This window comes from Falco rusticolus, chromosome 1 (genome assembly GCF_015220075.1).
Source record: "Falco rusticolus isolate bFalRus1 chromosome 1, bFalRus1.pri, whole genome shotgun sequence".
Lineage (NCBI taxonomy): Eukaryota > Metazoa > Chordata > Aves > Falconiformes > Falconidae > Falco > Falco rusticolus.
The window spans coordinates 74,651,723-74,666,000 of NC_051187.1; the positions used below are offsets into that span (position 1 = coordinate 74,651,723).

Below are 14,278 nucleotides of genomic sequence, written 5' to 3' on the forward strand. Positions count from 1 at the left end.
CTGGCAATGTACATCTAAATTAGTCTCATGGCTATTCAGTACTGTAATAAATTAGTGGTTTATGAAAATAACTGTTTTTTCATTTTGCCAAATATTTTTGTGTTGACATGAAGTTTCTACAGAATTCAATTCAATTCTGCGTATTGAATTCAAAAGCATTGAGACAAACAGCAATGCACTCCATATGTTTACTGTCACTCAGAATACTAGCTAGCATTAACAGGAGATGCCTGACTTGGTCTGTCCAGCGCAGTATTGTGTCTCCCACAGTGGTCAAAAAAGATGCTGTTTAAGCAGAGCGTAGACAAAGCTTTGTGTTAAAGACACTGGGTTTAATATGCTTAATCATCAGTGAAGTGAAGGTGAACGTGTCCCTGGGAAACAGATGACAATAATACTCATGCAGCTTATTTTTAAGTTTTTAAAGGCATAAGCCTACACTACTACCTGTGACCATTTCTCTCTTCTGCCTCCTCTTGCCTGGGGCTGTCTCTATCCTGTAAATCACACAATAGCATTTTGATCCTTTAAAATGTCTTCTCGAAGTTCACTAATGCTAATTCAGTCTTTACGATAACAGCTGCTTTCTTTGCACAGTGCTGGAAGTACTACAGTGGAAAAAGAATTAGTAGTTCCCTTTGTAGTTGAGTTCTTGAGTGTCTTCAGTTAATTTAAAGGCCTAACTGGTTTTCAAGGCAGTACTGACTGATTTTGTTCAGACCTTTGAACCGCTTTCAAATGTTTTACCTTCACTTAGAGGAGATGAATAAAAACTGGTAGTGTAAATGGAAGGGTTTCCTAGCTCTTTTCCCCTTGATTGGAACCATCCGCTTTTTTAGCTATTTATAAAGGCAGTGTCCCGACATTTGAAAGCTGAGCATCTAGGACCTTCTGATCCAAGGGAATTAAAAAGAAATCTGGGAAAAGTCTAAAAGTTGCTACAACTGTAACTCCTCAGATGGTTTTAAGCATGAAGTGAAAATAAAACCTCCTTAGAGAGAGAAGCAGCCAGTCACAGAGGGATATGAGTCACTGCAATGGGGAGAGGAATGACTGCTGTACTTCTCAGTGCCAATAATGCAGGGGTTTAAAATGTAAAATGAATAGAATTGAACATCACACATTGAAAGACCTTTGAGTTTTCCAATCTCCCTGCTAATGCAGAATTTATTTCCACATTAATTATGTATAAAATTGTGATTTTTACTGTACTGAAAAAATGTTAATGGAAGAAAATTGAAGATCTGTTGAGCAGCAGGAAAATGTGTTTTTCCAGGAAGACCGAGTGTTGTCTACTCAAAACTATGCATGTATAGCATAGCATTTTCTTAGCATTTCTTGACTTGTTGGTAATTTTAAGTATCTGTCAGAGTTTCCTAGTGACATTCAAATCTCTGGTCCTAGTACCAGGGAGGAAAGAAAAAGAAAGAGTTGTCTGTATTTTTCTTGCTTTGTACTTGGTAATTTTGGTAATTGCATTTTTTACTTCCTTGTTCCTCTAGAAATATAGCAAGCTCCCTTGTGCAGAAAAGACAGATTTCTTTCTTTTTACTTGACTGCACCTATATTTTTGACTTGTGTGCCCTACAGTAATGCCGAGGATTCCAAGGACAGGAAAAATAAAGAAAATTGTGCACTGACCTAATTCACACCGATAAACCAGATGCTTAAAAATCTGAGAAGAGTGTGGTGATAGATGTCTGGTTGTTCTCATCTTTATCTGGATTTTTCTTTATTGGTGCTCTAATAAACACTGAGGGAAGTGTAATTTAAGCATGAGGCATTGACTTTAACATACCATAGACATGCGTTATTCTAAGTTTACATTTCTTACTGGTGTCTTTAAATACATCACATTCATTTTAACAAGAGTTTAGAATGTCCTTTAATAATAAATGGGCAGTGGCACAAGAACAAAACTCAGCAGCTTTAATTCTGGGTTCTGAGGTCTGAATTTGTTAACTCATTTCTGATTGTAAGGCCTGTGTGAAAAAATAAATCTCATGCTGTTTCCAAGGGTTTAAAATATTTTGACCTCTCCTCTCCCAGGTGAGAAACTGGATATCAGAGTAAATGAATGTTATTAATTGACTCAATGCCCAGAGGTGGTCAGTGTTCACCCCTTAAAAATATGATCCTTCTTGTTAAGCAGAGTCATGTAGGGCCCATTAAAATGTGATAGAAGTGCTAGCTGCCTCTGAAGATCTTGGCCCAGAGCTGGAGTTCCTCATGCTGCCAGACTGGGAGCTAACAGAGTGTGGAGCGTTGCGCATTTGCCAAAGGGATGGAGAGGGGTTCTCTGGGGGGTCGGAGAAACTGGTTCATTTGTGTGACCTATCCCTCACAACATTGAAATGCCACTACTTGGTCTTTTCACCTACTGGGTAAAGTTAAAATTTTGTAACTTCAAACCATAAATAGAGTCCAGGCGTTTTAACCATGACTAGTCAGTGTCTCTGGCTTTCTTGACCATCCTGTCAAGATGATCCAAAAGAACGTATACTGAATGAAAAATGTGAAGGTCATTTATTTATAAGCAGTACTAAGCAAAGCTGTGGATAAGAGAAAAATTGACTTTTAGGAGAACTAAATCAACTTATTCACTTAATGAAAATAACAATTTTAAGTGACCTGCTGTGTAAAGGATTGTTTTTAGAGTTAGCATCCTACTGGGTTGTAGAGCCTTGCTGCAGGGGTATATGTAATGTAATGGTTTCTCTGCAGTCATTCCAAGATGATGAGCGTTTTAAACATCTCTTAAAAAGCCAGCCCCTGGGGTATGTTCATAAGATTGTGACAAAAGTATCATCAGCATATACAAAATCCATAAAACAGGGTTGGTGGAGATACACCACCTCCAATAGGGGATATCTCTTTGTACTACTTCTTGGAGGAGGTGTGAGATGGAAAGCTTTTGTTATTCACAGTGGAAAGATATCTCAGTAAGTCATCAATGTGCAATAATATAATACTAAATGGTCTGTTTTTCTGGGGAGATAAGGTTGTTTGTTTGCTTACATTTGCCAGGTAAGTTCACTCCCATGTCTCCAGTGTTGACAAATAGAAAGTCTTGAACCACGCTGGGTAATTCTTTCTAATATTAGTCATCCTGACAAAGTGAATTCTTGTCTATATGCTAGTAAAAATGAGGTAATGTGAAGAGTAATAGCTATTCCTTTCAAATGTTTGCCTTTTCTTGCTTTACCAGACTTACCTATGGTTTTGCATCTTATTACTTCTCTATCCAATCTATCTCCAGCAACTAAGTCTGCTGTATTGTTGGGCTGCAAAAGTAGCCAAGTCAAATAATGTTCAGAACTGTTTTGCAATTAAACCCTTTTTTTTTCAGGTTACACAGGGGTTTGACTGCACTGGACCCTAGGTTGTATTAAAATACATATGAAATAATATAAGGAGAGATCTGGTAGGGTGCTAAATAATTTCTACTCTTGTTGCAGTTTCTGAGACCAGTTGCAGGGATGAGTCAGATCATACCCAGAGCAGAATGATATTATTGGCAGAAGAATAATTAATATGTAGCCCATGTATGTGTCCTGTTTGTGTCACACGTTTTCATTTCTGTGAAACAAGTCTGTTGTAAGTGCACACGTAGTGCCAAGTGCCTGGCCTGAAATACGTGTCCTCTCTTTGTAGCATTTCAGACTTTCCTTGGGAAAGATGACGTGTCTCAGGAAGTAGAAGAAGTTTTGGCAGAGTCTCGAGTCCAAAGAAACACCAAGTTAGTGTCAATACTTCAGCTGCTGAGAACCCGTGCCGCGCGATGGCAGATCATTACGGTGGTCGTCACCATGGGCTGCTACCAGCTCTGTGGGCTAAATGCTGTAAGTGTCCTTCTTCAGTTCATGGCATCTCCTGGGTTGCTTCTTTCTTTCTTCTCAATACAAGATTTCTGTTATACCGTTCAGCAACCTCTATGACTTTCATTTTTGGCTGTTTCTTACTTGTAGTGATTTTGTTAGGCCAGCATGTGGGAAGGTCCATGGAGATCTGTATCATTTATTGGGGTTTTTTTTAACAAAAAAAAGAAAAAGGGAGGGAAGCTATGTTGTGTTAACTTGGAAGGAATACATGAAAAGGTAGCGCAGAGCAGCAAAGAGTGTGCAGCTTCTGCTTCTGATACTCCGATTCTTTGTTTCTGGTCAGTTAAGATCTGGTCTGCTATGCCCCTTGCTTGTTCATGTTTGTTAGGTAAACTTGGTCTTTTAAGAAGACGTTTCTGCTTAAATCAAATGGATTAATTCAGTTCTGTACTTGTAGAAGTCAGTAAAAGTTCCTGCAAGTGATTTTAAGAGGTTGCACTGGATGTTTGATTTTTGCTGTTCTTTTATACAATTTGAGGCGTAAGCTGTGTTTTCAATATGCCTTTCTCAGAAAGTGGAGCAAAAGAGGAAAAAAGACGCAGAACAGTTAATAGTGGGAAGTCCTGTTGACTATTAATATGTCTGAGGCTAATGGATATCAAAGTCATCATTTCCATCTGTCTGAACCTATTGCATCAGCTAGAAGAGGGTCACAGGGCAATTTAGGTTGGAAGAGATCTTTGGAGGTCATCTGGTCCAAACTCCTGCTCAGAGGAGGACTGACTTCAGGGTTGGCTCAGGCTACTGAGGGCTTTGTGCCGTTGAGTTTTAAACATGTCCAAGGGTAAAGAGTCCACAGCCTCCCTGGGCAACCAGTGCCAGGTGTTTTCACCACTGTGGAAAGATTTTTCTTTATATCCAGTCAGAATTTTCTTTGCTGCAGCTTGTGACATCTGGCTTAGGTGCTTTATATTGCACAGCACGAATGTTCTCATGAAGCACCTCAAAGCAAAACGGGTTTTCATCATGGTTCAAAGGTGTACAATGCTTATGTATATGAAAGGCAGTATTACCACTGCTGAAAGGACCTCTCACTCTGGCTTTGTGCTTTATAGCATGCTTCACCTAGTTTTTTCTTCCCAAGGGCTAATCAGTGATAATAAATGTAAATGCTTGTGATACCTAAACCAACTAGTTCAGGCTTATCTCAGGTATCGCTATAACTTTAAAACTCCCAATACAAAGTAGTTCATTCAAGACCATTTGAAAGATTAATGCAATTAGAACTCTGGTATCAAAAAGTTTTTGACAAAATCCTAGGAAGGAAAGATTTGTATAGGATTTGTATAGGTGGTGTTTTCTAATTGTAGAATTTCAGTGCTAATGACAGGCTATTTTGTTCCTTATTGTGGATACTTATTTTAAGAAAAGAAATGAAATTTTCTTGTCATCCAATCTTTCTAAGATTTACCAATGCATAAGTGAAATAAAATGACACTTAGACGGTTCAAATAATAAAGCACATTGCTTAACAATAAAAACAAAAAATGGCACAGCTAAATTTTCAGGGGAAATAGAAGTTTAATGGAGGAGACTTCATAGATGACAGAAATTGTCCAGTATTCCATGGCAGAAAAAAGCCACACTCTCATAGCTTAAATGGAGGCAGAGGAGGACAGTGAGACATGACCAGTCCAGAATGGATGCCAGAGTTCTTGTACAGTGTTATTGTGTGCCCACTTTCTGAAAATATGCCTCAGAAGAACTTTGTCAGGAAACCTGTGTATCGAGTTGATTGTTTCAAGCCTTACCTTTTTTTTATTGTTTGTTACTCCTCCCATGCAGTGCCAATAAACATGAAGAAAATATATTCACACAAAATTTGCATTCTGAAATTGATTATTTAAATAGTTAATAATAATAGTTAATTGTAAAAATAATCAAATTATAAGAGAGGTGAAGAGAAATAGCTGGACCACTTGAGTAAGAGACCAGGTTTCAATTCTTTGTCTCTTTTGCATGGCTCTCCTGGCTGATACTGTTCAAGTCACCTGAAGCTGAGAGATTAGTGGACAGGTACAAGTGTGACAGATACTGCTGAACCTGGGTCTTGGTCTGCCTGATTGCATCTGAACTAACCTGCTGGGTGTGAGCCAGCATCAGCAAGGTTTAACTGGCTGTGAACGCTTCCTTCTAACTCATAGCTCCCACCAATTGCTTTGTCTGTAGTGCTCTATTAGTCAGTCTGGTCTTTTCCACAGCTACCATCTGCGCTGGGCATATGGGAAAGTTGGACTTCTTGCAGGCAAGAGTCTCAGGTCACTCTCTGGGGAAATTACCAACTGGCAGACTTCTGTAATCATCCTGCTGGTATCTGAGAAAACTTGCTTCCTTTTAAGGCTTTTACTTTGCAATAAAAATTCTTTTTGCTTAAAAACAGTACATTTGTTGGTTTCCACATGGAACATAAATGATGGTGAAGCCCTGATCGTATTAGTGTATTCAATTATAACAAAATGCCAGGCAGTCTGACCTAAATTTACATAAATAAATTAATCTGTATTAGTCTCTTTTCATCTGATAAAATTCATGATACATATCATCCATAATAAATTTATTAATCTTGCACTATTGTATCTCAGTTAGAAGACACAAAACTACAGTGAAATTCTCTTTGGTGATCTTTATCCTTTTTCATATCAAGAAATGTACTATACTGCGTATCACTTTAAGGAAATAATTCCCAAAGTGGGATCCCTGGGCATCTGTTGCATCTGTCCTTAAAGCAGAGGGCAAGAAACCATGCTGGGGTCAGGTGTCTGTACAGCAATGCATGTTTTAAGTATGCAAATAATCTGCCATGGCACACTTGGTATGGAGAAGACTGGGCATTGGGTAGTGTAGGAAGGGGAGAGTATACAGTGTGCAACACCGTATATGTCTGTGTTGTTGCCCATCTTTTTTGTTTGTTGCTTTCTTTTCCTGCTGAATAGTTGAATTGCTTAGGAAGAAATGTATGTAGGGAGCTGGATGAAAAATAAAAGGAATAGAAATCTGAATGAATGCTAGAGGTATCAATGGTGTGAGAAAGTTTGGGAATACCACTGATAACATATACCACATGCCACTTTAAACTAAGAGATTATAGCTTATGATAAGCAAAGAAAGCACATTTCATACAGATAATGGCAATCTACAGACAAGAATGCTAAATTGTTCCCTCCAGACTCACAGAGATCGTACTACAGAGATGCAGCTGTTCCTTAATGACAGCTGTTTAACTGACCAAAGTGGCAAAGTTTTACTTCAGCCTATGAAGCAGCAGCAACCGACCATAGGTGCAGGAAATTAGATGTCCCAGTGTTGATTTGGACTCGACAGCAGTTGTTTCTGGGTTTTTGGACCTTCTGCCCTATTTTCCACAGCTCCTTCATTCCAAAACTTTTAGCCCAATCATTAGCAAATTTTGTTAGCTAATGAAATCACTAGCTAAACAAAAAAAAACATGTCAGAAAAACAACTGGTGAAAGTAAAACAGTCATCATTAGCCTAGGAAATTTGTCCCAGTAATATTCTAGAGCAATGTCTTTCGCTGTTTAATGATACACAGGTTGAAAAACATTCACTTTTATTGTTTTGAAATGTGTACTTCTTGTTAATTTTTACACTAATTTATTTTTGTGCTGCTACAGAGACTAATAAGTCACTACATGCTGTCTTTGCTCTGCCAGTTTTTTAATCCATCTGTATTACTACCCCTCTTCCCATCAATGGCTAGTCATGCTCTTCTGTAAAACCACTTGCAAAATGTCTTGTGTTCTAGTTGTCATGCTTTTGCAAATTGCATTCAGGAGTTGTCTCTTTGCCCTCTTCTCTTTCAAGGGCTGTATACTTGCAATATTGCTATCCTTCTCAGAAACTCTGCCTGCTATGCAAAACTGATACCAGGAACAAAATGCCTAAACTACAGGGTCTCTGACTTTTATTGCATGAAGTTTTCAATCTTGTAACTTGCCGTATGGAGAAAAAATTTACTTTTATCACAGTTTTGTCTTACTTTGTTTTCCTTATGTACTGACTAGGTATATGGGATGTCAATAGTTTGTCAGAGTACTGGGTCCAAAAAAAATTATTAGTGAGCGTAAACACCGCAGAGGGAATTGGGAGCTGATCCTTGGTTTTGCTTTAGTCTGTGCTCTGTATCAGCAGGCCAATGAAGTGCACAGTTAGCACCAGTGCATGCTACATGAAGGCAGATTACTTCATATGGAGGTTTGCTGCTGTCACTTATTGTCACTGCATCTGGTGAGAAATGATGTGCCATCAGTAGGCATAGAAGTCTACAGTCAGATTCTCTTTATCTGTAAGGTGATCTGGTGACTTTAGTCCTTGGTATTTTATTTTACTTTTTTTTTAAATGTAAGGTGAGTTGGATTTTCTTCTTTGGTCTGGGAGAAGCAGCTTTGCTGAAGGGCCAGTTGAGAATATAGAATTACTTTTTTTTTTTTTTTGCAAAGCTCCTGAATTAGTATCTTGAACAGATGTAGCATATGTATAATATGCTGATAGGCAACGGGGTTTTCCTCATGTGATCAAAACACTTCCATTCATCAGACAAGCGTTTTCTTAGCAGTGCTTGCCCTGTTAGGGCTTGTCACACGGACAGCATATGGTAAAATATATTGCTGCTACTTTTATGTTTAGTGTCACCATTAACTCTGGCTTTCAGGGTTTTTTTATTTTATTTATTTTTATTTTATTTTATTTTATTCTGATAATCTGTTGTTTCAATGGTTTTTCATATTCTCTGGTAAATATGTTATCTTTTTGTTCTCCAAGGCAGTCTCTTCTTGTTGCACGCTTTTGGCCACCAAAATCTTTGGCTAGTTCTTTGCTGTCACCTTGAGTCCAACTGAAATATTATATGGTTTTCAGATTTTATTTGTGATGTGAATGGGGCTCTGATACTTACCAGATTTCTTATTTTGGAGTATTACCACCATATATTCTCATCTGTATATTGTCACCACTGGGTATGGTTTTATTGACCAAACATGAATGGCTTCCTCTAAGCTAGTAACCCTATGCCCCTGTGTTGCTGTGTCAGCTCCTATCTATCTAGCCTATGATTCATTTCATCCTAAAAGCAGCTTTTTACTTTTCACCGAGCAACTCTCACTCTAAAAGTGTCTTTTCTTTGTGTTGATAATGGTGATTATTTCTGGGGACCTACAGCCTGTCAGCCTGACGTCGGTGCTGAGAAATGTCATGGAGCAGACCAGCCTGAGTGCCATCACACAGCACATGCAAGCCAACCAGGGGATCAGATCCAGCCAGTGTGAGTTTATGAAAGGCAGGTCCTGTTTGACAAATGTGATCTCCAATGGCAAGAAGACCCACTTAGTGGATGAGGAAAGGGTTGTGGATGTTGTCTACCTGGGCTTTAGTAAAGCCTTTGACACAGCATTGTCTCCCATCGCATTGTCCTGGAGAAACTGGTGCTCATGTCTTGGATGGGTGGACTCTTTGCTGGGTCAAAAGCTGGCTGGATGGCCAGGCCTGGAGTGAATGGAGTTACATCCACTTGGTGGCTGGTCACAGATGTTGTTCCCCAGGGCTCAGTACTGGGGCCAGTTCTCTTTAATATCTTCATCAATGATCTGGACGAGAGGGTCGAGTGCACCCTCACTAAGCTTGCAGACACCACCAAGTTGAGTGGGAGTGCTGATCTGCTTGAGGGCAGGAGGCTCTCTAGAGGGACCTGGACAGAATGGAGCGATGGCCCGAGGCCAAGTGTGTGCGCTTCAACAAGGCTCAGTGCCGGGGCCTGCGCTGGGGTCACACCAACCCCACGCAGCGCTGCAGGCTGGGGGCAGAGCGGCTGCCAAGCTGCCCAGCAGAAAAGGGCCTGGGGCAGAAAACGGCCATCTGCATACGAGCCGGCAGCGTGCCCAGGTGGCCAGGAAGGCCAAGGGCATCCTGGCTTGTATCCAAAACCGTGTGCCCAGCAGGACCAGGGCAGCGACCATCTCCCTGTACTTGGCACTGGTGAGGCTGCGCCTCGACTACGGTGTTCACCTGTGGGCCCCTCAGGACGAGGAAGACACAGAGGTGCTGGAGCGTGTCCAGGGGAGGGCAACGGAGCTGCTGATGGGTCCGGAGCACAATTCTTACGAGAAGCGGCTGAGGGGACTGGGGTTGTTTAGCCTGGAGAGGAGGAGGCTTGTGGGGGTATCTTACTGCTCTCCACAACTACCTGACAGGAGGTTGTAGCAAGGTGAGTGTCGGTCTGTTCTCTCAAGCAACAAGCAACAGGATGAGAGGAAATGGCCTCAGGTTGCACAGGGGGAGGTTTAGATTGGAAATTAGGAAAATTTTCTTCACTGAAAGGGTTGTCAAGCATTGGAACATGCTGCCCAGGGAGGTGGTGGAGTCACCATCCCTGGAAGTGTTTAAAAAACATGTAGATGAGGTGCTTAGGGACATGGTTTAGTGGTGGACTTGGCAGTCCTGGGTTAACAGTTGGACTTGATGATCTCAAAAGTCTTTTTCAACATAAATGATTCTATGATTAGGGTGATGTCTTGACTGCAGTGAGGTTAAGGTGAGAAATCTCACACCTTCTGACCAAAATCGAACCGTTTTTGCATTGCCTCTCACCATCTCTTTCCTGTTCTCTCTTCTGTTGTTACATGCCATCAAAGTATTCTGTAAAGCCACTCAAACCTGCTTTTTAAGCAGTGTGGCTCAGCCATACCAAACCTATTTGTATCCTCCTGTTCAAGCTTAAAGTGCATTTCTTTGATTTACACCTAAAGTGAATTAAGCTAAATTGAGTTAATGCTACTTGTAATTCTGCCTGGATCTGCAAGCAGAAGTACAGCAGTGTTGTGACTAATACACCTGAAGTTTGCACCTTCCCTTCATTTGTTGCCCTGACCAACCCTTGGTCTTTTGGGAGTGCTCAGTGTTTTAACAAGCCTGTTCTCTGGCAGATCAAACGCTTGAAGTGAATACTGATATGTGGTAGTTCAAAACATAATGATTAATAACTCATTTTCTTCTCTCTGGTACAGATCTGGTACTACACAAACAGCATCTTTAGTGAAGCTGGAATCAATCATGAAACAATCCCCTATGTTACTCTAAGTACTGGTGCTGTTGAGACTGTGGCTGCTGTTCTTTCTGTAAGTGTGGTTATAAAAATCCATTAACATGCTTGCTATTTAAATTTGTGATTTTGTTTCCTTATACAGGTTAAAATATAAACAGAATAGTATATTGACAGTTGTGTGTAATGGTTGATAAAACAATTGAAAATATTATTTCTAGGTTTAATCGTAAACCCAGTTTCATGGCTTGGGATTTTTTTTTTTTTTTTGGAAGACGATCTTTAGTTTTAGTTGCATAAAAGGAGCATAAAAAGTTGACATATCCTAGGGCGCTTTGTATGAATGTAGTGGAAGAAGGCAGGAACAGTAAGACCTGAACTATATTAAGTGATAACTCATTAATTATTTCACCTGGTAGAATAACTTTACTTGGTAGAAGTTTATTCACATCTTGATCTTCATGTGCCTGCTGGAAAGCGGGCAGTGTTGTTGGAGAAGGCTCAGGCATAGTACAGCTAGGTGTGTTCAGTGTGGATTGCAAAAACAGCCATATGTCTTACTGGGCATGTTCTAATGACATGTTTTGTATAGCAGTTTACAGGCAGTGAGGAAAATTCTTCAGCCGTTTCAAAATATGGGAGTAAAAGTTTGTAGCCTGCCTTGGTGGAAGCATAGCCAGCATGCTAGAACAACGTTTTCCCATGTTATGTAAAATTCTGCTGTCTCATTCAACAAGGGCAAGCAGGCATCCTTTCATAATATGTGAGCTCCTTGGTAGGTTGTGTACCTTTGCTATGTACTGAAAGTAAAGGAAGATGTTAATAGAAAACATTATCCACACAAACTTTTTTCTTTCCTATTTCAGAATGGAAAATTTGACTAGGAAAAAAAATGAGCAAACTAAACCTGAAAGTTTTAGTAGGTGAATACAGGATTGATTGCTAACAGAAAGACATTTCTGTTTGCATGGCAATAAATAAGAAACAATGGGAGGGGTCTTTGGAATGGAAAGTTGCAAACAAGCTAATATTCTTTTCTTTCTTTGTTACAATTTTTCCTTGTCTTCATATATTCTATACCAAGTGTATTTGCACAATACTGGACACACTAGACAAGCATTTTTAAATGTCAGAAGAATGAGTTCAGCAAAAAAATCCTTTCCAGTGGCAGAGCAACTGCTTACGACCTATAAAATGTTAAACTAAATCCAGCTATCGAGTATATTTTCTTATACATAAGGACTGTAAGGTCACAAAGATCTTCTTCTGATCTTTGTGAATGTACAAATCTATTTATGGGCAAACCATCTTTTTTTTTAATTAAAGGGACATTCTTCTCAATATGTGGAAATAGTGAAGTATGAAAGTCCCTGCCTCTTACAGTTTTTTCTTTCTAATACTGCAAAAATGCTTCTTTGTTTAAGACATATGTAAAAATAATAACGATAATCCTGCCAGTGATTTAAGTGAAGAATGCACCTCATTTTTACGGAAATGGATGAAAATTCATGGAAGTGATTCCATGATATTAAAGCTGTTCTATTAATAGAGTCTGACATCTTTTCAGTTCCTTCTTTGCTATCAGTTTCTTGGGCTTATTCAGAGCATACTGTTCACACATAATGAGGTGGATGTGTCTGCCTGGGTTCCTGGTATGTGTAGTAACTTTTTTTGTGCCTAAGAGGAGTGTTTTTAATAATTTTTCTGTTTATGCTACTCGGTCTGAAAATGCTGATACATTGACATTTCTGCTCCCTTCAAATTTGCACTTTCAGTTCAAGAGAAAAGTTGCTTTGTAGCCTTAATTTTATTTCAGTAATCTTCATAAATGTTTCATTGCTGCTGTTTAAAAGAACAACATGAATTTCGTTTTTCAAATGACAGTTTTGCAGCTTTTCATTTCTACAAGCAGTTTCCTCTAAATTTTTTTCATGTCTAGAACTAAGGGTGGATATTTCCTCCCACTCCCAACCTCTCAGCTGCTCTTTTTCCTTTTTTTTTATTTAAAAAAAAAAAGATCTATTTGACAGCATTAAATATTAAGTCAGGTGCATATGTCTTACATGCTATCCAGAGGGAAGAAGGGAAGAGGCAGGAGAAAGCAAGGGGAGACCTTAATTTTCCTGATATTTTTTTATATGTTGTGCTTGCTAGCAGAAACCAGGTTTTACTAACAATAATTTCCAGGATTTCAATAGATACTCCTATCAGTAACAGAGGCAGATTTTTTGTTCTCGTAAATGAAATAGCTATTGGAGAAGTCCACAATGAAATCATGTACCATCTCTTATCATTATGCATGTGTTAGGTGGTCATGAGACTCTGAGCCTCAGTAAGAATACTTAGGTATTGATGAACTCCATTGATGAGCCCTATATGAATGCCGAAGGAGAAGACTGAAATAAATTTCAGAGAGAAGCAAAACAATATTTAGGAGAAAATATCATTCAAACTGTGAAAAAAATTGAATTTTGAAAGTCTCCCTTTATGTTTCCTGGGAGCATAATAGTAAAAATGTTGATGTGGTCCCTGAGAAAAGGTGAATAGCATCACATCCTTCTTACAGCCTTTTATTGCCTCAGATCAATTTGTATGCCTGCTAGCAGCATGCTTTGCCTACAGCTTCATCCCTCTTCCTCTCAAGCAAAAGCCACATAAACAAGACATTGAAAAATTAAACAAATGCATCATCTTTTCCTTTCATTCATACAATTTGGCCATAACTCCTGCTTACACCATCACTTCCTAGATTACTTAATGAAATACCTGTATTGTAGCATTGTGTACTTGGTGCCCTGGCTTCTCTCTGGGAAGAATGCTGTAAATTTTCTGTGTGTTTTTTTGGTTAATTGTAGACTTCTCCACCCATTGTGCTGAACACAGATTCAGCTTAGAGGATTGACTGGACAAGCTAATTTCAGTTTGCTTCTGATAAAGTTTGATATACTCTGGAATGAAATACTAAATAGATTTCCTTCTCATACGTGTATCGCAGCAGTAAATTATCTAACCCGATGCCATGCTTTTAATCAGGATGAATATACCTAAATAATTCCCTGGCAAATATGTGTTTATTACAAGTCTGTTCTATAAATTCTGCAGTAAGGGGACTCCACAAACTTAGTTTTCTTTAAGATTGGCTACTGTGGCTTCTTCATAATTTTTAGTAATTGACGTTAATTTAATTTAATTGTTGTCTTACTCAGTGGACAGAAAGAACAATGTTGCCAGTGCCTGCCTTTGACAAGGCAACAGGCTGAACGGAAAGGGAGAAGTAAATGTGTGAAAAGATTCCTCCCCCCCTCCATGACACCAGCATAGAATAAAAGGGGATGTTATTCAAATT

General features: G+C 39.2%; 1 protein-coding gene across 3 annotated transcripts in view; it reads left to right on the forward strand.

The window, feature by feature from the left end:
- The window catches only part of SLC2A9 (solute carrier family 2 member 9), a 105,518-nt gene that overhangs the window by 42,415 nt on the left and 48,825 nt on the right, over positions 1 to 14,278 (forward strand). For all 3 annotated transcript variants that reach the window (XM_037384797.1, XM_037384775.1, XM_037384786.1), the window contains 2 exons: positions 3,655 to 3,842; positions 10,898 to 11,008. In XM_037384797.1, the coding sequence (XP_037240694.1) occupies positions 3,655 to 3,842; positions 10,898 to 11,008 (299 nt within the window). The remainder of the gene's footprint in view (positions 1 to 3,654; positions 3,843 to 10,897; positions 11,009 to 14,278) is intronic.